At 41.7% G+C, this 24,132-nt stretch overlaps 1 protein-coding gene across 6 annotated transcripts in view; it reads right to left on the bottom strand.

Annotated features, from left to right (window-relative positions):
• Positions 1 to 311: 311 nt before the first annotated feature.
• The window catches only part of hdac9b (histone deacetylase 9b), a 38,253-nt gene continuing 14,432 nt past the window's right edge, over positions 312 to 24,132 (bottom strand). For 3 of the 6 annotated variants that reach the window (XM_014337607.2, XM_042223790.1, XM_042223789.1), the window contains 10 exons: positions 14,262 to 14,503; positions 13,760 to 13,931; positions 12,444 to 12,576; positions 12,224 to 12,345; positions 7,804 to 7,935; positions 7,381 to 7,496; positions 5,805 to 5,927; positions 4,867 to 5,044; positions 4,540 to 4,754; positions 312 to 2,370 (listed from right to left, as the gene is read on the bottom strand). In XM_014337607.2, the coding sequence (XP_014193093.1) occupies positions 2,041 to 2,370; positions 4,540 to 4,754; positions 4,867 to 5,044; positions 5,805 to 5,927; positions 7,381 to 7,496; positions 7,804 to 7,935; positions 12,224 to 12,345; positions 12,444 to 12,576; positions 13,760 to 13,931; positions 14,262 to 14,503 (1,763 nt within the window). In that variant the 3' untranslated portion in view covers positions 312 to 2,040. Of the gene's footprint in view, positions 2,371 to 4,539; positions 4,755 to 4,866; positions 5,045 to 5,804; positions 5,928 to 7,380; positions 7,497 to 7,803; positions 7,936 to 12,223; positions 12,346 to 12,443; positions 12,577 to 13,759; positions 13,932 to 14,261; positions 14,504 to 19,851; positions 19,996 to 21,260; positions 21,995 to 24,132 lie in introns of those variants that run through there. The other 3 variants (XM_005934734.2, XM_014337605.2, XM_042223791.1) reach the window with 3 other exon arrangements.

Below are 24,132 nucleotides of genomic sequence, written 5' to 3' on the forward strand. Positions count from 1 at the left end.
TATCACCTGCTCTGAGCTCACCTTATCTTGACTGTTCTAATACCGCAACAAGAAGCCTCGCTTGCTCACATCAAAGAAATGTTTTGAAAGTCCCTTAAGCTCCCTTTAAAAAGTAGATCTCCTTGCAATATAAGGCTGGGCAATACGACCGTAGTGTGGGAAAAGCAAGCTTGGCTAATGATTTAGGAAACCTGTTTGTGATGTTAATTTCAAAATGATTAAAAACCTTAAGTGTTTGTGGATATGCTTTGGGGGCTTTTTTTATGATGTTTTCTACTTTCACTTTATAATCAGAAAAAATACAAAAAAAGTCAGAGGTAAATTAACTTTATTTTTTTTAAAAAAAAAGAAAGGTTTATCACGCAAGGCAACAAAGAGAAGAAATGCAAACTGCTATGAACAGACCACAGGACCCCCGCACCTCCCCACCTCCACACCCACTGGCAGCAAAGGAGTTCTCATTACAACCAAATCAAAGGAGCAAGAGAACAAGACTCACATTGTTCTGATTGTGTTTACTTACACTAAAAACATTAAAACTGGACAATCTGAATGTACAGTATAAGACAGACAGTTTTGATTTCACATGAATCCAAACACAGAACCTTACACTACCTCTTTTAGTTTTTATTCATGGTTTTTTTTTTTGTTTTGTTTTTTTAAAACATTTAGCCGACAGCATAAATGAAACAGGAAGGTTCACAGCTATGCAATACAACTGATTGATCACCTTAAGACAGACTATACATGTCGCAATGGGCACTTCGGGGGAAACGGGTTCACAAAAAATAACGGAGAAGCGAGGTCCCGTCCAGTTTTTTTGTTTTGTTTTTTTTTAATTAGATTTTTTTTTTTATTGAAGTAACATCAAACCTGCATGTTGAGGTAAGCATGCCACAGGGGAATACAGAGGAAGCGATTCCCTTTAAAAAGGACTCCCTTAACCATATCCCCACTCACTTTGTAATTCGCTTTGACAGTAAATCAATTCTTAAGCCTGGCCCCTTGGACTCCTCCAACCCTAGGTCCTCCTCTCTCAACATTCCTGCACACATGAATCACTCCAACTCCTGGCTTCTAGAAGGCATTTCCTGCCCGGCCCTCTCTCTCTCTCGTTCTCTCTGTCTGACTCCTCTGCTGAAAGCTGGGCAGGAACTGGGCCGAGCTTTGATTTGGACCCAGAGGAGAGACGGAGGGAGGAGAGCTCAGCTTAACACAGAACCCCGGCTCTGGGACTGCTAAGAGAGTAAGAGACATGGAGACTCGGGATGTGTCTGCACACCCAATAAGGGCTACAGTGCTTTATCCTTCAAATTGCAATGTGAGCAGTGGCAATATCACTCCCAGCACAAAAGCCAACCCAAGGGAGCGTCCTCCTTAGGATTTAAGTGTACATTCTTTCTAAGACAGATGTTTATTATTTCAGGTCTGAGACCATTTAACATGGAACATCATCACAGATTTTCGAGAACAATGCGGTATGTACTGTGAGGACTTACTGACTTACACGATGATGGAGTGGATAGCAGAGAATTCAAATATTTTATCCAAAAAACAACAAAAGAAAAACAACAAAAAAAATACACAATGGGAACAAAAGGTGGCTCTTTAAAGCTGTACACCTGCTCAAACGTCCCTCTAGAAATCATTTTGATGCCGAATCCACAGGATATGTACACACAACGTTTTGCCGGCTGAGCAGACTCAAAAAGACCAAAGCAGCTCTTAAAAACAACGGTCTAAATTTTTTTTTTTTTTTTCATATTTACACAAGTGAAACGTACATATTTTACAGAGATCACTGCACAAAAAAATCACAAATGGAGAGTTTTAAGAGTGTAGGACGAGTGAGGCTGCAGCTGAGTGAAAAGGGGTCATATCTCATGACAAGGAGAGCTGGCCTACTGTGCAATAGCTGCTGTGTGCACGTGCGTGTGTGTGCGTATGTATGTGTGCATGTGTTGTCTGCAGATGTGCATCTTTTTAAAGACTTCTTTATTTGCGAATGTTGCAAGTGTGTGATCTCATCCTCTTCCCCTCTCAGATCATGGCTCTTATCACCAGTCTCCCTTTGACCTGGTGGAGATAGGTGCTCTGCTCTGACTCTAAGCTCTGATTGGTCAGAGCCTCATCCTCACTATCAGCTGGCTCCTCTTTGACCTTGATGACCCCGTAGTGAGTGTCTGGGAGCTCGCTGCTCGAGCCGCTGCTGCTACTGCTGAGCGTGTGCTTCCGGATAACACCTCCAGGGGGCAGCCTGTCCTCCTGCATGCCCTCTACTTCCTCTCTGTGCTGCTCCTCCTGCTCTTCCTCCGATTCCTGCAGGTGTGCGCTGGGCTGACGTAACTGCTCAATGGACTTGGACAACAGCTGCAAAACATATTGCCTTAATATTAACGGTGCTATCCCACAGTCAACGGTCGCCAAAAATCAATCTTCAATGAGAGAAAAGCAAAAATAACTCGAACTTGAGGTTTGCAGCTTTTAAAAACAAAAGGTATTGTCCTCATAAGTCTATTTATAGTCATAATAATAATAAGACATGCAAAAAAAAAACAAAACCTCAGTCATTATTTGGTAATCAAATAAAGCAAACACTTCACAGTCCCTGTAACTACGTCATTCCCCATTTTAAAACTACAAAAACTAAAATAAAACACACAATGTCTTTCAAGTATTTCATGGTTCTACATCATGTATTGCAACAAAAATATGTTTTTCTTACACTGGATCAAAAAAGAAACACTTTAGAGCTGGAAAGGACCCTGACATGTACATTATTTGGAATAATAGAAAACTAAATTCTGTATTTCTTTTGACAAGCGCAATCAAACACCGATATCTGTTTAAGGTAAGGCCACCTATGAATGAAATGTTTCTGACTGATGCATTTAGGAGGGTTGCGGGTAGATTAGCCATTATTCCTGCCTTTTATGTGCATAAATAAATATTCTGTAACAGTGACTGGACCATTAAAGTGGATTAGTGTCACTTAGTTGCATTATAAAATAAAGCCTAACACGTAAAAAGGTCTTGCCAACTGCAAATCATGTTTTATTCTTTAAAAAATAGTTTATATTCTGCACAGTTCTGCTGCAGGGAGAAGAGAAAACATAAGACAACATTCTCCCTGCAGCATCCTCTCTACTGGCATCTGTGAGCACATCATATTACACTCTCAACCTGGATTATTTATTTAGCATAGCACTTCTTCTTTTTCATACTCCCATTACAAATGTTCTTTCACCAATCACAGCTACAATTCTCCATACTTGTGTCTTGGGGCTTTGCTCAATGGCAGCTAACAGTGCCATAATATGATTATTTGACCACAGGGGGGCTCCAGAAACAGACAGGAAAGTGTTTCCCTCTAAATGGCTGGTAACAAATAACATTACAGCCTACAGAATCCGTATATAAATACCCTTTCAGCTACAGGAATTAGCCTCCTTAGCTTGGCACTAGTAATCAGAGTTCATGCCCCTTTCTAAGATCCCTAAGCGCTTCTAAATTTCCATTAGTGCCCCCTACTGTTGCTGGCACTAAAGGACGTTTCAAAGCAGCTGTAGACAAGCCTCTGCTAGGAAATTAATTAGGGCAATGTTTCAGAGATCCCTCTCAATAAACACTGAGGGCTCATCCCTGATTAGAGGCCATTTATAACCTCCACTTAAAGAGGCTTTATTTGCGATCTCATTGGCCTGAGTGATCAGAGCCAAACCTGTTCACGTTTTGCTACACAATATGTCCCTATTCTTCCAAACCTCCCAATAGAATCCGATTCACAGAATACTTAATAAGATGATAATATGATTTTAAAACAAATTTTTGGCTTTCAGGCACATGTTTTGTTACAAAAACTGTTAAAGTTGTGCGTCTGTACTGCACCACCAAAATCCAGCTTGTGGAGCTTTGTGCTTTTTATTATTTCAAGGTTTAAGCTGTTCTATGGTTCCCATGGCTCTAGCAGGGCTGAGTGTTGGGACACATCAGTATGAGAGCTCACACAATGCAGCCTTTCACAGTGTCTGCCACCTCACACACGTCCCTCAGCAGCATAATTAGACTCAGTGTATTGGGAGGTCGCCTCGGCCAGCTCGCAGAAACACAAATATTGCCACAAAGGAACAAAATGCATTCTGGGCACTTTTTTTCTTCATTTGATCTAAGATGAATTGAATTTCACAGAGTTAGCATGTGAACAGCACTGATGCCTTAAGTTATGATAACAAAATTAGTGCAGGGGAAGGATTTCTTCCCCATTTGAAGTCAGGCAAAAGGTCCTGGCCTTGCAGAAATAACACAAGGACTTCAGGGAAGAACAGGCAACGGCCCAGGTCAGTAAACTTGAGCGGCCACGGATGCTTTTACAAAAGGCTAAAAATAGAGGAGCATTTGTGTGCTCAAAATGATTAAATCAGACTCCCTGCAGTAAAACAAGACCCTGTGAGGCCCAAACAGGAATACAAAATGCTGTGAAAAGATATTTGAAAGTCAAAATCCTCCCGTGCGCATTAATATTGATGACTAGCACTGTACCTTATTTATATGGACCTGCTGCTGGTATTGTTTCTGTTTCTCCAGGAAGTGCTGGTGTTGCTGCTGGATGACAAGTTGAGCCAGTGTGTTCTGAGGCAGCGGTGCTGACTGGGTTCTGTTCAAGGGCCGGTGTTTTGGTAGTTTTGGCCGAGTGCTGGAGGGACGATCCTTCATGGCCAGGGGGGACTGAGAGTGTGATGACATGGAGCCTTGGCCTTGTCAAAAGAAAAACAAAATCTCTTATTAAGTTTCTCCCAAATTCATGACATATAAATGACGTAATAAAGTTGTACAATGTGTAAAATAATATACTTGGCACAATCTTACCAGAGGAGAGTATCTTCTGCTGCCTCATTTGCTCCTTCTGGAGGAGGTGTTGGAGGAGAGCCTGGTGGCTGGGGCTCACCTTAGACTCCAGGCCTGTCTGAAGGGGCACAGGGCCCAGCAGGTGCCCAGGCAGCCCGTGCTTGATTTCTGTTGATCTGTCTTTCAACCCCATAGCAGCCTGATAGAAGAGTAAAGATAAAAAGTTGTAAATCTTAGGGAAACAGAAGTGAATCTGTAAACTGTGAGTTAGTGGCAGGGATAGCTCAGTAGGTAGAGTGGCCGCCGTCATGATCGGAAGGTTGGGGGTTCTAATCCACTGAACGGCTCCCCTGAGGTACCTCTGAGCAAGGTACCGTCCCTACACACTGCTCCCTGGTGCGCCTGCTTATTGGCTGCCCACTGCTTCACTGAGTGAATGGGTCAAATGCAGAGAGAGTAAATTCCCCACGGGGATCAATGAAGTATATGTTATTATTAAGACCATTTCTTTAACACGTCTACTTCAATAATAGCTTTTTTTTATGAATGAAAATTGCTCTTGTTGCATATATGAGTAAAGCTAAGGGTGAAATCGGACCATTGATGGTTAGAAGAAGCTGATGCACAGACCGCTGTGGAATGTGCCAGAGAACTAAAAGATGATATATCACGTGTTGTGCTATCAGGAGCTGCACTTGAGTGGACTTAGACTTTTTTAAAAGCTGTGATAAATGAGGTAACAGGGGAGGATAAGAGCACGCCTGACCCAGAACAATATTTATCTAAGGTCGATAAAATCATTTGGGGCCGCAGGTCAGTGACCTGTGCACCCAGACAGTCACTGATGGCAGGTTTTACAACCTACAGAGCGAGTTGAAACGTTGACGCTGACTAAATGGCTACACTGGTGTATGCAGAAAGATTTCTTGTATGAGTAAGTGTGCAAAAGTGGTACTCACACTAATTGGCGAGGATGCAGTAGAAAGCCCCAAGGAGATGTTGGGTAAAGAGGGAGATGTGTATAAGCTCAGCATGGGGACAGAGCCCTCTGGTCGGAACAGTCTTGGCTGGGAAGGCCATCTCTACATCAAACATGTGGAATAAAGCAAAAGAGAGAAAGAGACAAAATTTAACAGGAGGTTGCAGATTTAGGAATCCAGCTGAGCACAGTTTCACAAGCCAACATGAGCACAGCCATGACCATAATGACCTATGATAAATAACAGCCCTCCTCACTGCAAACAAAGAGGTATGAGTTTTAATGTTTGGCGTTTAGGAAAATAATGGCACCACTGAGGATGGTATGCTATTATAAAGCAATGCAAACCTCTAAATCTACCGTTTTATCCTCAGCTCCTCAGTCCCTAGCCAGCCCTCTGCCTGTTCCTACTCCCCAGTCCCCACCCTCAAGCTACTCTCTCTGAGAACATCAGCAATGGGGCATACTTCCTGTACCCAGCTGAGCAGTGGACCAGCATGTGGTTTTGGAACAGCCATGTTTATCCTTCCAACCCCTACCAGTACTCAGTGACCTGTATGTGGATATCCGGCCCGTATTTGACCCGAGGGACCTGTTCCCTCTGAAAAAGGATACCTAATGTAACGGTGCACAAACACGCCTTGCTTTTGCAACAGGCATGAGGTCCATGAGCAGCCCCGCAGTCCACCGGTGTCTCGCATGAGAGCCCCGGCTAGGGCCGATACAATAGCAGTCCTGTGTGTTTATGTTGTTAGCATCTGGGTGTCTTTGGCTACCAGTGCCTGGGATATCAATTAAAATCCACAGTTTGACTGTCTCCCTAAGCCCCAACCTTCAGCCCGATGTCAGGGCGTCTCTCCCTTCTCTGTGTCACTGGAGGTCCCAGGGAGAGTAAACAGTGATGGTTAAGCAAAACACAGCTGCTCTGTTAAGATTGTTCAGAGATGTGTCATATCTGCCACACTTTATAATGGCCTGCTTTGTGAACTCAATCTGAGGGGAGCTCCGGTCAGTAACTCAGCCATGAATCTATTGGGAAACGCCTCAGAACAAATCAGTATAGGAATGCAGCCAGGCCGGTGACAGGAACACAACGACAAGCCAACAGCAGCCTTGCAGTCAAACTACAGATTTTCTTACTTTGCAAAGCATAAAACGAATTCTAAAGTACATCTGGAAAGAAAAAAAAATGTTTAATAGAAAAAAGATGTACACTTAGCTGCTTTTACGCTTAGCATTTTAAGACGGGCTAAATTTATTTTCCTACATAGTGCCATCTTTATAAAAGAAAACATGGGCAATCAGCATGTGGGTCGAGCTGTGCCCATTTAATGTCAGTGTAGGGAGCCATTTTCACTGAAGTGTAACAGACGGAGGGACAACTGGCTGTTTTTATAGCTGCAAGCAGAAGGGCAGAGAGCCGTTTAGTGCCCTGACTTTAAATGATTATTTTTTGCTATTCAGATGATATGCCTGCAGAAACGCTTAAGAATTTAGACCCTGCTGCTTTATTTTTTTGGCACAACAGTTGCAGTGTGTATGATTTATAAACATACCTCCGTTTTTGTGGTAGTAGGCAGAGAGGAGGGTCCATTTTCAGCCCCCAAGGCACTTGAAGCCCCTATGGGAGAGCTGGGGCCAGAGCCAGGGGCACTGTTAGTGGGCGTAGAATCTACAAAACATCAAGGAGTTAGACACAGTATGCGTGCTCACACTCTGCACACAACACACATGCACTGAGGCTTAGCAAAACAGCTGTAAGCCTCACGACAGCTTAATGCGTATGGTCACAGCTGCCTGATTACAATGGTATTTTTTTTACATCAAAGTGCAATAGCCATCATGTAATTATAATACTACAACATATGCTTGTGTTGCTTTTAGATAATATTATAAGAAGTGATAATAAGCTATTGAAGATTGTCTGCACACGTAACAGAAAAAAAGGAATTCAACACGTAGTCGGTTATGTTACACACCCATTAGCTCCAAAGCCCTCTTTTTGTAAGGGGTCATGATGTTTCCATCTCTCCTCTTTAGCATGGGGCTGCTTCTCCTCTCCGCCACCTTCTGCTTCAGTCTGGATCGTACCTTTAGGTTGGGCTCGGAGGCTAAAAATAAAAGACATTTTTCAGTAAGTCTGGATCGTATGGAGATAAGTTATGCTATCATGTGAGTGTATTCAAACAGGATGTGTTTATACAGCCTCAGTAATGGAATGTATCAATGAAAGAATAAATAACAAGACTAACTTAAAACGAAATATAAATATGTCCAAAAAAAAGCATTGTTGTCATGCCCTGACATGTTACAACTTCAGTTTCGTAGAATTTCCAAGCAGGTTTCAGATAAATTAAATGAGTCAGGATTGGGCCCATTTCCACCTCATCTGGACTAAATTAGGTTGAGCAACACACAGGCTCTAAGTGAAATAGTCCGCTACCTGCCGCCCTGGTGACCACAGTCTGATACAGTAGCAACAGTTAAACTAACACAAAAACATGGCAGATGTTTGAGGCTCTCCCCACACTCTCCTCTTCCTAATGCGAACCAGAGATACCCAAATACACAATCAGAGCACATTACCAAAAAGCCTCACTCACACACAGCCTGGCCTCAAGTGATCCAGACTTATTATTAATGCACTTCCCCCTCGGCGCTGACCACCAGTATCCTTCATGACAGACAATGCTTTCAGACTTTCCCATTTTTCTTTATTATGGATTAAATATGTTGATCAAATGTTGAAGTTTTGGCTCATTTTATTTTATTTGAACACTTTTTAAGTGGGTCAAATTTACTCAGCAGGAATGGTCTGGTCCAAGACTGCTATTCTAATAATGCTTCAATATAATCACCAAACTTTTGTAAGATACCCGAGATGACTTTTTCTACAAATGTTTGACAAAAATTGGCAACTGAGAATGAATTTTTGCCATGCAAATCAATGCCTATAGATAAACAGACTGGAGGTAAATGTTAAGAATGGGAAGCAAAAAACAAATAGACCCTTTAAATAAGTACTGATGACATGATCATTAAGGTTGTTGGAAGAACTATATCTTTGACGCATTTGACGAAGAAAGAGATAAACAAGGACCAGAGGATGAATCATAGAAAGGAATTCATTTTGAATCATGTAACCATCGCTTATATGGATGCAACACTTTTACGACCACTGAACCGTGACTCTGTTAGTTATGTCTTGCAAAGACTTCCCGTCAACCTTTTAGGAATGAAAAACTGCAGCTACCTTCACACATAAATAAATAAGCAGAATGGATAAGCTGATTTTTTGACTGAAAGCCAGAGCACAAAGCTGTGCTAAAGTTATGTAAACCCTCTGTTACACAATAGCCAACCTGTTTCAATTATTTAGCGGATCAATAATTAAATAGGCCTTCCGACATGTACAATATACAGATATACTTTACATAGGGAACACTGCGGGGAGGAGGAGAGGGAGAAGCGATGGGGGCAAAGCTAGGAGAGTGGGCCAAATGCTGCTATTTCTGGCTTTTGTCAAAAGCAGCAAAACCCTCTTCCCTAATACGTGGCACAGACCTCTAATCCTGTGGGTGTGAGGTAGAATGAAAGAGAGCGAGGGAGGAAGAAAGGAGGCAGGAGAGATAAATGGAGAGAAAACGCTGTTGGGAGTCTTATGAATTTGCTTCACGCCCTGCTGCCTTGATTGCTTTCTATTTTTACACGCTGCTGCCACCAAGCTACGCATCCCAATTGGTCGCCACGGGAACGCCAGACAGCAGCTTGTGAACAAACACTTTCTCACTGGTCTCTATGGAAAAAAAAAGCCCGGATACGCAGTGCAACAGGAGGTAATGATGGCGGCGGAAAAGCATAAACTCTGAGCACCTGGGTCACTTCTGTTCCGACGTCTCAGTTAATGACAACATTACTGTGCGGTCGTAAATCAATCTCCTTACGTTATCGCCACTTAATCAGAACTTTAGCTCTGCTGTCACTGTGAGCACTTGTACCCATTAGAGATTGGACCTGGACAGATGGCTGAGTGGAAAGCTAAGGTGTGTGTTCTCTACATAAGGAGGCCAGCTATGCATTGTTTTGGGCATCCTTGTTTTAATTAATGCTGAACAGAAAAAAAAATAATAGTGCTCATTATTTCAGAAACATTTTTTTTAGCCAAAGGTGCATTCCTTTTCACCTTAGACGTTCAATCTTTTAGGATCAGCACCTTAATTTCTTTTAATAAATCTTTCAGATACAAAAATCCGATTATATTCTTAGCACAGAGAGGCTCCACACAAACCTCACTTTGTTTTACTTGGAGCTTTTTACAGTTTTACCTTTGCAGGATTATTTTTGAAAATCTTTCCTGCACCTGCTGAATGCACACATTTAGTAACTGGGTCAAGACTAGGGAGGGTGTTGCACTTCTTACTGCTAAGCTGCAACTATTCTTGCCACAGACTATCGCGTGCCCTCGGCCTGTTGCAGTACCAGGAATTGAAACAAAGAGGATATATACCGAGTAAACAAGTTAATCATGTAAAATTCTTTAAACTACTTGAGTGAGTAAAATAGCGACAATGACACTAACACTATTGTTTACTTTTAGGCAAGATTTACCAACTATTATCAGGGCACCTAATAGCAGAAGTCATAATTAGAGACTAATAATCTAACAGGTTTGCACTCGTTCACTGTTACTCATTTACTAAATTTCAGTTGGTTTCAAGGTTTTCCTAAAAAACACAACATTTGTTTAGGGTAAGCACTTGGTTCCCTTTTTTAAGGGTGAGGAATTAAATGCAAAAAGCTTACTTGAATATGAGAAAAGACAGCTACTGATCACCAAGTTATGAGCTTGTGAAATAAACGCTGCACATGCATCGCAAACCTCATCGTTAACCTCAGAGTCAAAGAGTAAAAGAGGATGCTGAGTCGCCCGGCCGACTGAAGCAGCGGGGAGTCTAACGCGGCGCACTCGAGTCTTCTCCACTTTGTTTTGAGAGAGCTATCTTTGCTTAAACAAACAGTCCTGTCGAGGTTCATCCTGCCAGTGCCAGTTCTAAGACGGCAACACCTGCCAATCAGCTATCAGTGACAGCCGGTGGTTCGGGGAACAACACTACCTTTGTGCATCCCCCTCGCGTGCCAAGCTCTCAGAGGGCTTTAATGAAGACAGGCAGGAAGTGGGGGAGGAAGGCCTGAGCAGGAAATGACCACATATAGATCCAGGAATCCAAAGGGTTAGAGGGTTAGAAGTAGATTTATCAGTGCAAGCGACTGAGCCATAAATGGATGCACGAATGTGTCTGAGAAGCGGGGAGAACGAACTGTTATCCTTCCCCCTTTTATTTGTTTAAATGGGCCTTTCTGTACTCGCACTGAAATGCAAACAATGCCATAAACAGTCTCTCTGTTGTGTTAGATAAATGATTTTCCACTTGTTGCACCCCTTACATCGTGTCTTTGTCTAAAGGTACGTCTCAAAAGTGTAAATAGATATTTAGAGGAGATATTCCTCCTCCACTTCACAAAACGGTAACGCACATCAGAGATCAAGATGCAATATAAATAAAATTTCACACAGCTTTCATTTACCTTTCTAATATTTGCTCTTGACATGAACTGGCTTTATTTTATAAGGTATAATTCTTCTTCCTGATCTCCAAATTGTGTACACGCACAACACGACAGGCCTGTAGTTAAATAACTCAACAAGTAGAACTGTTTTCCAGTGTAATTAAAAGAGACACAGAAGGGAAAAGAAGACAATATAATTTGATAACCTCATTGCCAAATTATGAAGCTTTTAACCTGGCAAGCTTTTATGCTTTTGCAAACCAAGAGCTGCAGGAACTCCTCAAACTTTAAACCAACAAACCTGAGCTGCTTTTTAGTGACAACCTGTGTTTTTTTTAAATAGATTTTAAAGCCCGTAAGTCAGGAGAAATTATTCTGCCATAATTCTTTCATTTACCGCTAATCAGCTTCAGAGAGGCCTTTGAACTGGGTTTATTATTATAACATAGGGAAAAATGTGGGCCTTGTTAAGCTAATATTGGCAAGCTAATATTAGCACAAAAAAACAGCAGATCTATGCTTGTGAAAGAAAAACATGTGAAAATTGCAGTGCCCGTGTCTGTCTATCATGTTTTAAAATGATCCAAAAAAAGAATCAAGAAGACAAAAAAAGAAAAAAAACAAGTTAACTTTCGCACGTTTTGTGTTGAGCCCTGGAGGAAACACGGGGGTGGGCGCAATGAGCCTAATCTTTAGAAAGTAATAAAATGACTAGCAGAAGAAAGCACACTGAAATAGTTAAATTAGATGGCTGTATATTTATGTATGTACAGTATTCATATGTATTTGCATTTTTATTTCAGTGGTGTCTGCATTTGCAAATTAGCAAACCTGTCTTCCTCAAGGGGAAGTCGTCCTTGCTCTCTACGGGCGACGGCAGAGTATACTGGCAAGTGGGCGATGTGCCGCCCAGAGGTGGAGAGCTTTGGTCCAGTGATGTGTGGTGAGAGGACCTGTTAATACAAGAATAAATCAAATAGCTGTAATATATGTTTCTGTGTGACCCAAACATGGCATTTTATCGGGCTCTAAATCAGTGGAAAGCACTTACGTATACCAGAGTTTTGGGTGCTGAATGAAAGAATGATTAGCTCCATTGCTAGCAGAGTCTTTAGCTGATTTGCTCAACAGAAACTCTTGGAGTTTCTGCTTCACTTCCGTACTAGCCACTGCACCTGTGAGACCAACACACGGAACGGAGGGGATTGGGGTTAACCTAGGGCTATGATTAACAACATATAATTCCATGCTTGTTGCTTTCAGATATCTGTTTCTATATCACATTCACCATAAAACTGAGATTCAGATCTGCCCTCTTCTCTATAATCCTTTTCGAATATATTTACTAGACTCTCCAACAAAATTATGTAGGAAGATCTCCCCCTAGTGGTCTAAGAACACTATATTAGTCCTGCTAGAGTGATCCTGCACAGAGATGTTCTTTCAAAAATCAGGTGGTTACAGTTGCAGGGTACAGTTTCAACTTTGCCCTGACAAAGTCATAAATCTCATCTATTATTAGGTATAAGGTAAAAACAGAAATGAAATACTATATCCGGCTCGATTTTCATTGTGCTGTTCAAAGACATTTTCCCCTAAACACTAAACTTAAATGTCACCTGCCAACTTTATGTCATTCGCTGGTTAAGTATCGCTGCCATCATTGCTTTATTGTTTTATTGTTTCGTTTTATCTGATGTTTAAAGCACATTTGAGCTGCGTGGTTTACCTTGTTGCCAGACGTCATCCAACAGTTTGAGCAAATACTGAGAAAAGCAATAGCCAGAGGGCACTTTCTCCTCTAGTCACGCTCACCTGTGCAGTCTGAAAATTAAACTTTCCATGATTTTGTATTTATTTATCTTTTGTATCGCATCTAATATGACTGAGAACTGATTATCACCAACCTAAGCACAGAAATATCCAAAGCATCTGCCTGACTAAGATTAAGAGGTAAAATGTGTTTATATTAACTTATCTTTATTGTTTTGTATAGTACATCTATTAGTTATAACAGCAGATATTGGAAAAGATTTTGTGAAAGTGTTTATTACAATAAATATTTAGGTTCATGATGCCTACAAAGGTGATGCTTTCCACATTTATAAAAGTTTTATAATAGTGGTGACAGAAGAGGTTCTTGGTCCAAAGGGAATATTTTAACAAGTGTAACACCAAGCTTTACTGTAGTAAAGCTTTCCTATCCAGCTGTTGTATGCATATTGTGCTTCAGCCGTTCAGCTAATGTGATGTGTTAAAAAAAGGATTGATGGGTTAAAACGTGTGGCCCCATGCTTGCTTTCATCTGTGTCCTTTAAAAAATATATTAAAAAACTATTGGTAGCGGTGACGGTGTCGAGCTCTTACTCTCTCTGGAGCGTTCCTTGCCCCTGAGGCTCAGGCTGGAAATGTGGTGTTCTCGTCGATGCTTCTCCTGCTCCTTCTCCTGCTGGCTCTGCTGCTGCTGCTGCTGCTCCAAACGGCGCTCCTTCTCTGCAAGTTCCTGCTGTTGTTTCATGGCCTGGAGCTCCTGCTGAAGCTGGGAAGCATGTAGGCATCACATCAGCAAGAACACAGCACTTTTTTTAAATAAATCACAGTGGCTTTGGCTAAATTTTGCACTTTCTATTTTGCAGTGATGGCTAACTTTGTGTTTGACGGTAAAAAACTAAAGTCATGCTGAGCTAATGTATTGCTCAACACTTTGCCCTGCTGCGCTGAGTTGTTTCCCCTTTTTTGCACTTTTTTTGATGTTTTCCTTAGTTATACAGTTTTCTAGTGATCTGCTATATGTCATGCTGTTTTGTGTTGTTTTGTGTTGTGTTGTGTTGTGCTGTGCTGTGCTGTGTCTCCGTACAACTGTTCTAACCTTGAGGTGCTCCTGGAGCTGAGCCTGGTGCTGACGGGTCAACTTTTCATGCTGCTTCTGGAACTCGCTGATTAGCAGCTGCTTCTGGATTTGCTGCTGTTTCTGAATGAGGAGCAGCTCCTGCTGCAGCTGCCTCTCCCACAGTCCTGGGTCCGAGCCTGGCCCCAGCATCCTCAGATCTGTGCGGAGGTCCAAAGGAGACAAGGGCTCCACAGCCAATGGCACGTCTGGTTTAATATCCACTGTGGCACAGAAACGGCAGAGCAAAAAGAGATTTGTCAGTCCTAATTGTACCCTCAACAACTCAAGTCGGAATCAGAGGAGGCTTTGTGGAATCTATAAGGAATCTTAAAAGTTACAGATGACAGAAGCAAAGTGAAGACTAAAGAGGAGAGAAAGACAAGGTTCGGAAAGGAAAAGCAAATTCTATCCCATGATCCTCAGAAACCTGCAATTATAATAGTTTCTATAAACAAACACGGGATCACATCCGTCAGCGCAGAGTCTACTGGGAGTAGCTGCATATGGACATTTGGAACAAAATATTTAAGTAGTTATGTAGAGTATTTATATAAGCCCTGTCTTCCCAGTTGATAAATAAATAAAGGGATTCTGTCAGGCAGATATCCCTTTTTAACATAAATAATTTAAGGTGAAGTAGATTGGGAATCTGTAAGTTTGCAGATCCATGCTTCTGTGATCTCTCTTTTTCTGTTCTCGAGTGCAGATGCTGCAATGTGCGCATTGGTAAGAGCTGCCTCTATTATAAGTAATTGCCAGATACAAAGTGAGAGGGCATCCCTTTGGTCTCCAAGCTCTATATATAGCCTGTTCCACAGAGAAAATCGATTGCTGGTTAAGAACATAGGAGACAGGGCTACTTCATCTCTCTTCTCCATAGAGGATGTTTAGTGATAGTACAATATTTTCCTCATTGCTTTGCCTTTGCTTTAATCCACACTACTCTATCCAGTTTAAGTAACATTTTTTTTCTGAAGAATCACATCTATGAACCAGCTTTAGGTATTATAAAAGGTATTCGTGTGTACATTTGGCCAGTGAATAAAATAAAAATGTCCAATCGCTAGAAAAGTAGACATGTTAGTCATGCTGATCATGGTGTGACATTCAAGGGAAGATACGCATTGTCCAGACTGTATAATGCCGCTTCCATTTTTAAACCAGAGAAATATTCAAAGCTACTTAAAATTCCAGTGGAGCTGGAGGGGAGAGTTATTGAGTGCATTCATTGCCTTAATCTTCTCGAGGGTCACATCTGAGAGAACAAATACCACACCACCTGTTCTTTGAAAGCTGAGCGAAAACTGACACTTCATATAATAATAATCTTTCGTTGGGTTCTGTTACGCAATAATACTTTTTACACTAAAATGCCACAAAAAAAAGGTTTAAACCTGCTAAAAAATGAGCCAGTAGCCAACAGTTAGGAAGCAGAAACCCCCACCCTCCACCCCCACCCCGTTCACTGATGCTGTGAAGCTCACTGGCGTCCATTTGTTTTGCCGTGTAGCCTGTTTTTCATTGCCACCATTCCATGTGTATGCGGCGGTGATGATTATAAATAGAAACATAAAAGCAAGTGGCGCAATCCTGGTCTGTGACAAACCCCACACCCTAGTATCCACCACCGTAACTTGCCGCTGCCATGGCAACGCTGGCGACGTAATTATGTCTCCCCATTCTGCAGTGATCGAGTCTCACTGCATGTCATCTTCTGCCTACATTGGCAATGTGACATGTTGACTATTATATCAGCTTTTTGCCTCTTATATAAGAAAGGAGTCCCCACTAGAGAGAGAGCGAGCGAGAGACAGAGAGAAAGCATTACAAAACCCACCAACACAAACACTCTCACACACACAAATACACACACGCATATTTGGGAGAGAATCGTTGGTTAGGTGATAAGTTGTCTTAAAACATTTTCAAAAAAGTGAAGGCAGCTTGAGGGGACTCCCGTGCTGTATATTTCCTCTCTGTGTTCTAAAAACAGCTCCAATCAAAAGACAGAAGAGGGCAACAGCTCGGCAGGCGCGGAGAACAGGCACCTGTAGAACAAACCCTTCCCGTCTGACAGGGAATATTAATCATGGCTTGTAAGCACTTTACAAAGGACTCTTTTGTAGCGGACGCTGTTCCAGGAGCAGCCGTGACCCTGTGAACCGTCGAAGGGTTCGGAGAGTCAGACAACATTAGTGCTACTTTTTCATAATGGACCTAAATATAGCAACAAAAAACACCTGCTGCCTGAGAGAATTCACCACTGTGATACCTAATTAATCTCATATTTCATTCCGTACTCTTACTGCGACTGGCATTAAGGACCTCCACTTTGATCTGCACGTCAAGCTGAGTCTCCATCACAAAATCTCAGACAGTGGTTTAACATGATGGGAAGGGGGAGGGAGGGAGGAAGGAGAGAGGAGGAGGACCATGAAAGCTTAAGCCACCTTTGATAACCAGGACTGTATGCGATGGCCCTTGAGGAAACCTTAACAGCCTCATGTGCCTGTTCTATTCTTGTCTGGTTTCTGTTGGCAAGAATAAAGCTGAATGGAAAGACAATGTTAAAGGAAAAAAGTAAAGCCCTAAAGCAAGGGTGGCACTGTTCCAACCACACTGAAGCATCTACCTTTTTAAAGTACAATTTGCAACTAACAATTCTCATCATCAATATTATCGTCCGTGAACAGCCCTGGATATCGTCTCCGCTGTTGTAAATTTACAGTTATATAGATGCATTTAAATAAAATGCACCTCGAAACTACCCAAACCGAAATGTGCTGTTTCTGTATCAAAAAAATACGGAACCACCAGTAACTAGGTCTAAATATAAGTGCTTTTCTGAGCAGGGTCTTAATATAGACAACGTGCGAGAGGCTGTCACAGTTGTGAGGCCGCCTGCTCAATTTAACATGGGCAAAAATAAAAGAGCAGTGTCACATTTATGTAACTTTCAGGTCCTTTTTCTAAATGATCACTCACAAGGAAGAGCCTTCCATTTCTGGTTCAGTGGTCTGACTGGAGATCATGGATAATTTTGATGAGTCTTGATTGGTATAAAGCGCACAGAAGTGTCTCTAGGCAGTGGTAAACATGAGATTTATGAATGACAGGTCCCAAATTTGTTTTTAGCACAAGGGAGCAACAAGCACCCTGCCCCGTGCCCAAATTCCTCCCTGTGGAGGGCCTGCCAAGGGGGGATTGGGTGACTCATGGCCTGTGACCACACTCCCAGTGCAGCGTCGCACCGCCAGTGTCCCCAAAGTGTTTATTTCTATAACCGATCTGCCTCTCATTAGCCTTGGTGGCGGTTAGGGTGACAATCACGGCCTTAATTTGAGATGTTGGATGGCTATCTTTTTTTGCCTCAGGCCACATTAGCAGGCTTCCCATCGTAGAGAGACACATCACCAGTGACACTACTATTACACATGAGGATACCAAAAGACATATGAAGATGCACACTGCAAAATATTAACACAATAAATCAATAACGCAGGCTTTGTTTGACTTCCAGGCTACAATAATGATTTAGCATTTTTTGAGAGCTTCTAAACTGACTATTAAAATGAGGATGGAGTTATTAATATGGTAAACGCTGTCTCCTGACTATAAATACTGCAGGTATTCTTAACCAGCTGTTTGCACCTGAGGGTATATTCTGGTGCCACTGTGTGAGACTGAAGAAAAAAGGCACATAAAGCTTCTGTTCACTCACTTCTGTTCAAAAATGTCTGTTGGTAAACCAGTTAACAAGTATTAACATAAATGCTTATTTAGGGCTTATCTGGGGCTTAGTCTAGTTTCAGAGATGTGTTTAAATAACAATAGCACTCGTGCAACATGTACTATGGAGTCTATTCAGAACACATTCAGTTATTTCATTACAATTCTGTAATGAAATAACCAAGTGCTAATATTCTGTAAATATTAGCACTTTGATTCTAAAAGTTAAGATCAATAAATTAGCGTAAAAAAATTTTCAGCAAATAAAAAGTATGAAATTCATATAAATGCAGCATTAGAGATTGTTGCTGTTATGTAACTCGACTTCTACCAGTTTTCCCAACAACTGCTTTTTTTGCTTGATGAAATTAAAACCCGTACAAGGCCAGAAACATCACTACAAGTGCAGCTGTAGTTGTGTTTTTCCACTGAACCACAGGAGTGTGCACAACAAGAAGGATACCATCTTCACTTTGCTGATACTGCTCCTAGACCATTATGTATAATTTGCATTTTATTAGTTATTTGCCCATTTGAGCATCAAAATAATGAAACACTATGAACTGCACTTTAACCGCGCATGTTGTGAACGTTTCGTGTGAAACAGAGAGGGTTGCTGATCTAAATTCCCTGTCTGACAGTATAAATAGAACCAGATACAGAAGATGTTTGAGGGCAAAAATAAGCTGATGCTTGGGACTGCAATGTGGTGCTGGATCTCTCATTAAGTGCCTTGTTATTTTGAGCAGCTGGCATGTCTAAACCAGGAAACAGGTCTTTATTTTTAAGACTCAGGCTCGTCCTTGCAGCTGAGCCAGAGCTGCGGTCTGCAGGCTATCTACTAACAAAGAGAACTGAGCTGAGCCACCACAGGCCTCTCACTGAGAGGAGCCAGGAGTCCAGTTGTCTCCCGTCCTACCGTCATAGCTAATCGTCTTATAAAACAACATATATATGAAACTGTTATCCAGGCACAATGTAGAAAGCCCAGCAAAGGACAAGTAACAACTGGGAAGTCCTTCTGTAACACGGCCAGCTGATCCTAGAGTCACTTAAATTCCAAATAAATCAATCAGCAAGAGTCAATTACCTTAGCTCGCTGCACAACCGCAAACCCTCTAACCATCCATTAGCATAAACAACATGAATATCGAGATAAACAGTGAGAAATATGCATCTTGTCCAATGTATTTCTAATTTTTGATGATCAAACTGTTATAACACTTCTACAACATTTCAGAAGCAGAATCAGTTCATTCTCATAATGAGTCATTTTCATGCAGTGAAACAAAATAAAATTCTTTGTATTATTTTGAACCATCTCTTTTGCAGTAAGCACTTCAAACACAGATGAATAGATCAAGGATATGGACAAGGGGACTTGAAATGTAGGCCACTGTTATTGTCTGAAAGGTCCCCATTAATATTTTACATGCAGGGAAAACTAATTACTTTTTTTCCCTGTTTGTCAAGAGCCCATCTGAAGACTGTTTTAATCACAACTTTGATGGTGCTGTCACTGAGCAAAACAAAAATGCAACGGAGCCCTCTTTCTTTGCCGATCCGCTTGAAACGGCAGACAAGTACAGTATCATATAAAAGGTCAAGCAGTTTTCTTTAGAAAACAGTTCACAACAAACCTATTCAGTCAGTGCAAGGACCGCGTCATCAACAAGAATCCGCACAGATAGAGTGTCATGAAAATTAAACAGCCAATGATTGAGCTCTCCCCGTGTCTAAAGGCACTGTACCAGCTATGTCTACAACTCTTTCACAACACGCAGTAAACTCACGGAAAGACACCTCTGAGCAGCTTCCTTAGACAAATAATGTTACTCACTGTGGACTGATTTGCTGTAAAGTGGAAAGAACAAATTAAACAGAAAAATGACAGAATCCTCTATAAATATCTGTTCCAAACCATAGTTATATCAGGACCTTGCTGAGATGGAATGATAACGCACAGACGCCTAATCTTAGCAGGCTAATGCCATAAGCTGAAAATAACTCACCTAAGAATAGCTGACCCACAGAATAAGCAAGGAGCCCGATTTCAGGCGCTCTGTATAGCTGTTGTTTGGCTCGTAAGCCGCTAAAGTCAAAGGAAGAAAGCTCTGCTCCTGTAGCCTGATAGTCAAATAACCTGCTCTATTGACAGACGTGGAATGTGTCATCTCTGTGTCATCCCCGGGACTTATTTTTAAATCTTTTCACGTTTACCCCACTGCCTCTTCGTGTTTTCAGTTTGCTTACCTGAATCTTTTTGGTATTTTTAAAATGTACATTTCACTCTGGGTTTTTGGTGGTGTTTTTGTTTTTTTTTGTTGGATATGCTTAAAAAAAATCTTACTGTACATGAAACTAAAATTATTCAACATCCTGTTCCTCACATTGTGGGCTTATTTCAGAAGTAGTAACAACTCAGTGGTCATAGCACATTAAATTAAGTAATGGTATGCCATTACTCATGCTTCCCAGCGATCCAAACAAGAATGGAGTTTTTTTTAACTCTAAACTAATTTCTCCAAACATGTTTTGAATTTTATCAATAGCCGCTTTGAGGGAAAAAAAAACAAAAACCCAATGCAAATACGGTGTGACTCATCTTTCGACAATACAGAGAATAGAGCTTACTCATACTGATGTCATGTACTCAATTCAATTCTCAGGTCAGAAATAGAAACAGTCGAGAGAGAAACCTTTCACATGTCCCCTCAGTATTTCTATCACAGTTCTTCCTGTTCCCTGAAAAGTGCATGCTGACATGGAAGCTTGAAAAACACAGCATCCCTGTCATGTTCACACTGACTCGTTTCAGACAAGCAGAGCATGGGAACAGCGTTAACACACATTCTCTCATTTTAGCAGAGCACTTTTTAACTCAAAGCGTCCTCTGCGTCTAAATAGAGAAGCACAATATTTAAAGCGGCGCATGTTATCGCAAGCTTAAATACCTCGATTCAGGAAGAAGTGCCTGGTCGTACCACGCTGCTGTGCTGAGAAGCTTTGAGTTCTCTTTTCGCACAGAAAGAGAGAGATCGGGCGAGCGCAAAGAGTTGAGAGTACGGGAGAGTGAGAGAGAAGGACAGAGCGAATGTGTGCACGAGAGGCACAGTGGATGTAAGACAGCAGGGAAGTAGGAAGAGATTTAAAGACAGAGGGGAGACAGAGATTGGGATGCAAAGAAGGTGGAAAAAAAAGGATAAGGCATTCCTCAAGGGGAGTGGAAACGCCAGGCTGTGTGATCACCTGAGTTGTTCACGTTGTGCATCTTGCTCGGGTTGGGGAACTGCTGGTGTCCAACGCGCCCTTCTGTTATGGAGAAACTTGACTCGCCCTCGTAAATCGTCTGCAGCATACTCCACTCAGCACTCAAGTCTCATTGCAAGCCTTGTGTTTCCTGACACCAAGAGCCAACCCTCAGCCACTCCAGGGGAGAGACCACGACAACAGGCAACTCTCTCCCTTCCTCTGTCTCCTCCTCTGAGAAACTACTCTCACTGAAGCGCAATAACACAAGCAGCATACACTCTCTCTGCAGGGCTGGTACTCTCCCGGGTGCCCTGCTTTAGTCTGTTCCAAACACTAACACAGTGTTTGGAGAAGAATCCAGCTTCTTTTCCTATTTGCCTCTCTCTCTCTCACTCTCTGTGATTTTTTTCTTCCTCTCTCTTCAGCAAAGTGTCTGATCAGAGACTGAGAAAAAATGTAAAGCTGAGTTGCTAGGAAAGCCGTGTAGTGTGTACTGAGCACCGCGCAGAGGCAGTAATGCAAGCTGGGGAGGGAGCAAGCTTCATTTGCATGTGAATCAACAACTGCGTGGCCCACAGGTGACAGAAATAGAACAATGGCCAGCCCTGGCTAAAAATAGGTCAGGCGAGGCGCAGGGATTGGAGCAGCATTGATGCGTTTAAAAATACCACACCAAACACAGCTGTCTTCTTCAGCTCCTGCCAGAAGGCATGTCTCCTGACTCCCTCTCTGCAGATGGAGGCTTGAATCCTCTATTCTCTCTTTTCTGATTTGTTGAACCTGTCTCTCTCTCTCTCACACACTCACTCTATTTATGTCTTCATTTTGTCCTCTCAGGTATATGGATGGAATGATGCATTTTTGTTCTGATGTACCCGCGAGAGGGAAAGAAACTTTACATGTGCACTTGATAGCAGGCGTTTTGCAAAGCAACTGATTGCCTGTTATTATGAATCACAAAACCAGTGAAAGGGTGTATTAACAATTTTTTGCGATGGGGTATTTCGACAAATGCAACCAAACACCGGTGCTCTCAGGCGTAATCTGCATGTGTGACAAAAACGCAACAGGACGTGTTAAGACGAGCGAGACATCTTAAACGAACAGAAGAGTGTTCATTTAAGATGATTTAACATGTGGAGTGTTACCTCACTGCATTAGCTCGGTATATGTGTGGGGTTCAGTGTGTATTCAGGGCAGTGATGCTACTCAGGAAGCATGCTTTCAGCTAACCAAGGAAGCCAACTGTAAGATGCCATAACAGCATGATCGTAATTACATAAACCTCTCAAACTGTGTCAAGAGCACTTTTCCAGGATTGCAAATCCCATTCCCTTGAAACACTCTTGATACTGTTTAATGGAGGATTTAAGAACAAACAAAACACTACACTCCCCATTTACAATCAATAGAACCTAAATTCTAAATTCAAGCACTAAGCTGTTATATATACTTGGATGTTTTTCATTAATATTACAAGACAAAGATCTATATATTCCCACTGTAGCCCATAAAAGCCAAGTCACATGTTTTAGCTGACCACTGATGCAGGGCTGGGTTTGTGGCCAAGCAGCCTGTGCCTTTAAATTTTTCATCTTCCTTCATAATTTGACCTGTCCCCCAGCCAGGGGCGTGGAGCCAGCATGGCTATTTTTAGGTCCCGAGCTCTGACGACTGGGCTACAGAGACACAGAGAAGGAGTTTTACTGTGTTGTTTCAGCTGGACAAACATTTAACCCCTCAATCCTTTTTATCAAAGCACAAACCAAGAAGCCAAGAAGGAAATGCACAGCTTGCAGGCTTAGCCCAGACACAAAACACAACTCTGGGGCTAATGTTTGAGCATGTTGGCTGATTTGATTATTTATACACAGAGCCATCAGCAACAGTGTTTACAGTTTTTGGGGAGGTTATTTTTTATAGAAAACATATAATGGAAAACATATCTTCATATAATCTGTACAATAGTAAGGAAAATTGCTTCTACAAAAAAAATACCAACAGCACAAAACAATCAACGAATGATTGAGTGAATGTTTATAACGCGAGTGATACCTTACAGATTAAGTAAACTCCAGACTATGGTGGAATTTATGTCGGATATGTGAGCGATAACAAGCCTTCAAGTTCAAGGTAAGGATGGCTAAAGACCCAGAGCTCCATCTGTCACAGTATCCGTCACACCGGACAAGCTCTGACCCCGTAGGCTGGCCTTAGTCATAGGCTAAAGCATAATTAATCAAGAGAGGAAGTAAAGCTGTCACGTGAATGACAATTATTATGACAAAGGGATTTCTATTTTAAAGTCCTATTTTATTATATTCTATTTCTTCATCAAATCCTAAAATTAAAAGGCCCCTGTGCATTTTGCAATGTTCGTGTGTGTTTTCCACTATTACACAACAAAATACTATATTTAATATTTTTGCCTTTAGGATGACTAAAGATCATGTCTGGCTTAGTGTTATTTTTTGATTTACTTCATTTTTTTATAGAAACGACAAAACGTACACACAGATTTATGCTTCAGTTGTTCTGCAAATGTAGAAAATACAAGCACATTTCTCTGCTCTATTACAGGGAGCAGACACACATGTTTAATTCCCAGTATCTTTTTGAAAAGAAGTTCAGGTCAACCTGCCCTGGTGCATGTCAGAAAAACAAAACAGAAACGTTTCACTGGGACATGTTAGCGGAGATTAACCTACACTTTTTATTTATAACTAGCTTCCTGAGGCTGATGAGGGATTGTGGGATTGGAAATAGCTGTCCAATAGGCAGGGTCCAGTAAACCTGCAATGTGGCAAGCCCATTATAGCTCCTACTGCGTCACTGGCGGCCTTTGTCTACTTTAGTCCTATTAAAGCAT

Source organism: Haplochromis burtoni, unplaced genomic scaffold (assembly GCF_018398535.1).
Source record: "Haplochromis burtoni strain Fernald_Lab_line unplaced genomic scaffold, NCSU_Asbu1 Contig_120, whole genome shotgun sequence".
Taxonomy (NCBI): domain Eukaryota; kingdom Metazoa; phylum Chordata; class Actinopteri; order Cichliformes; family Cichlidae; genus Haplochromis; species Haplochromis burtoni.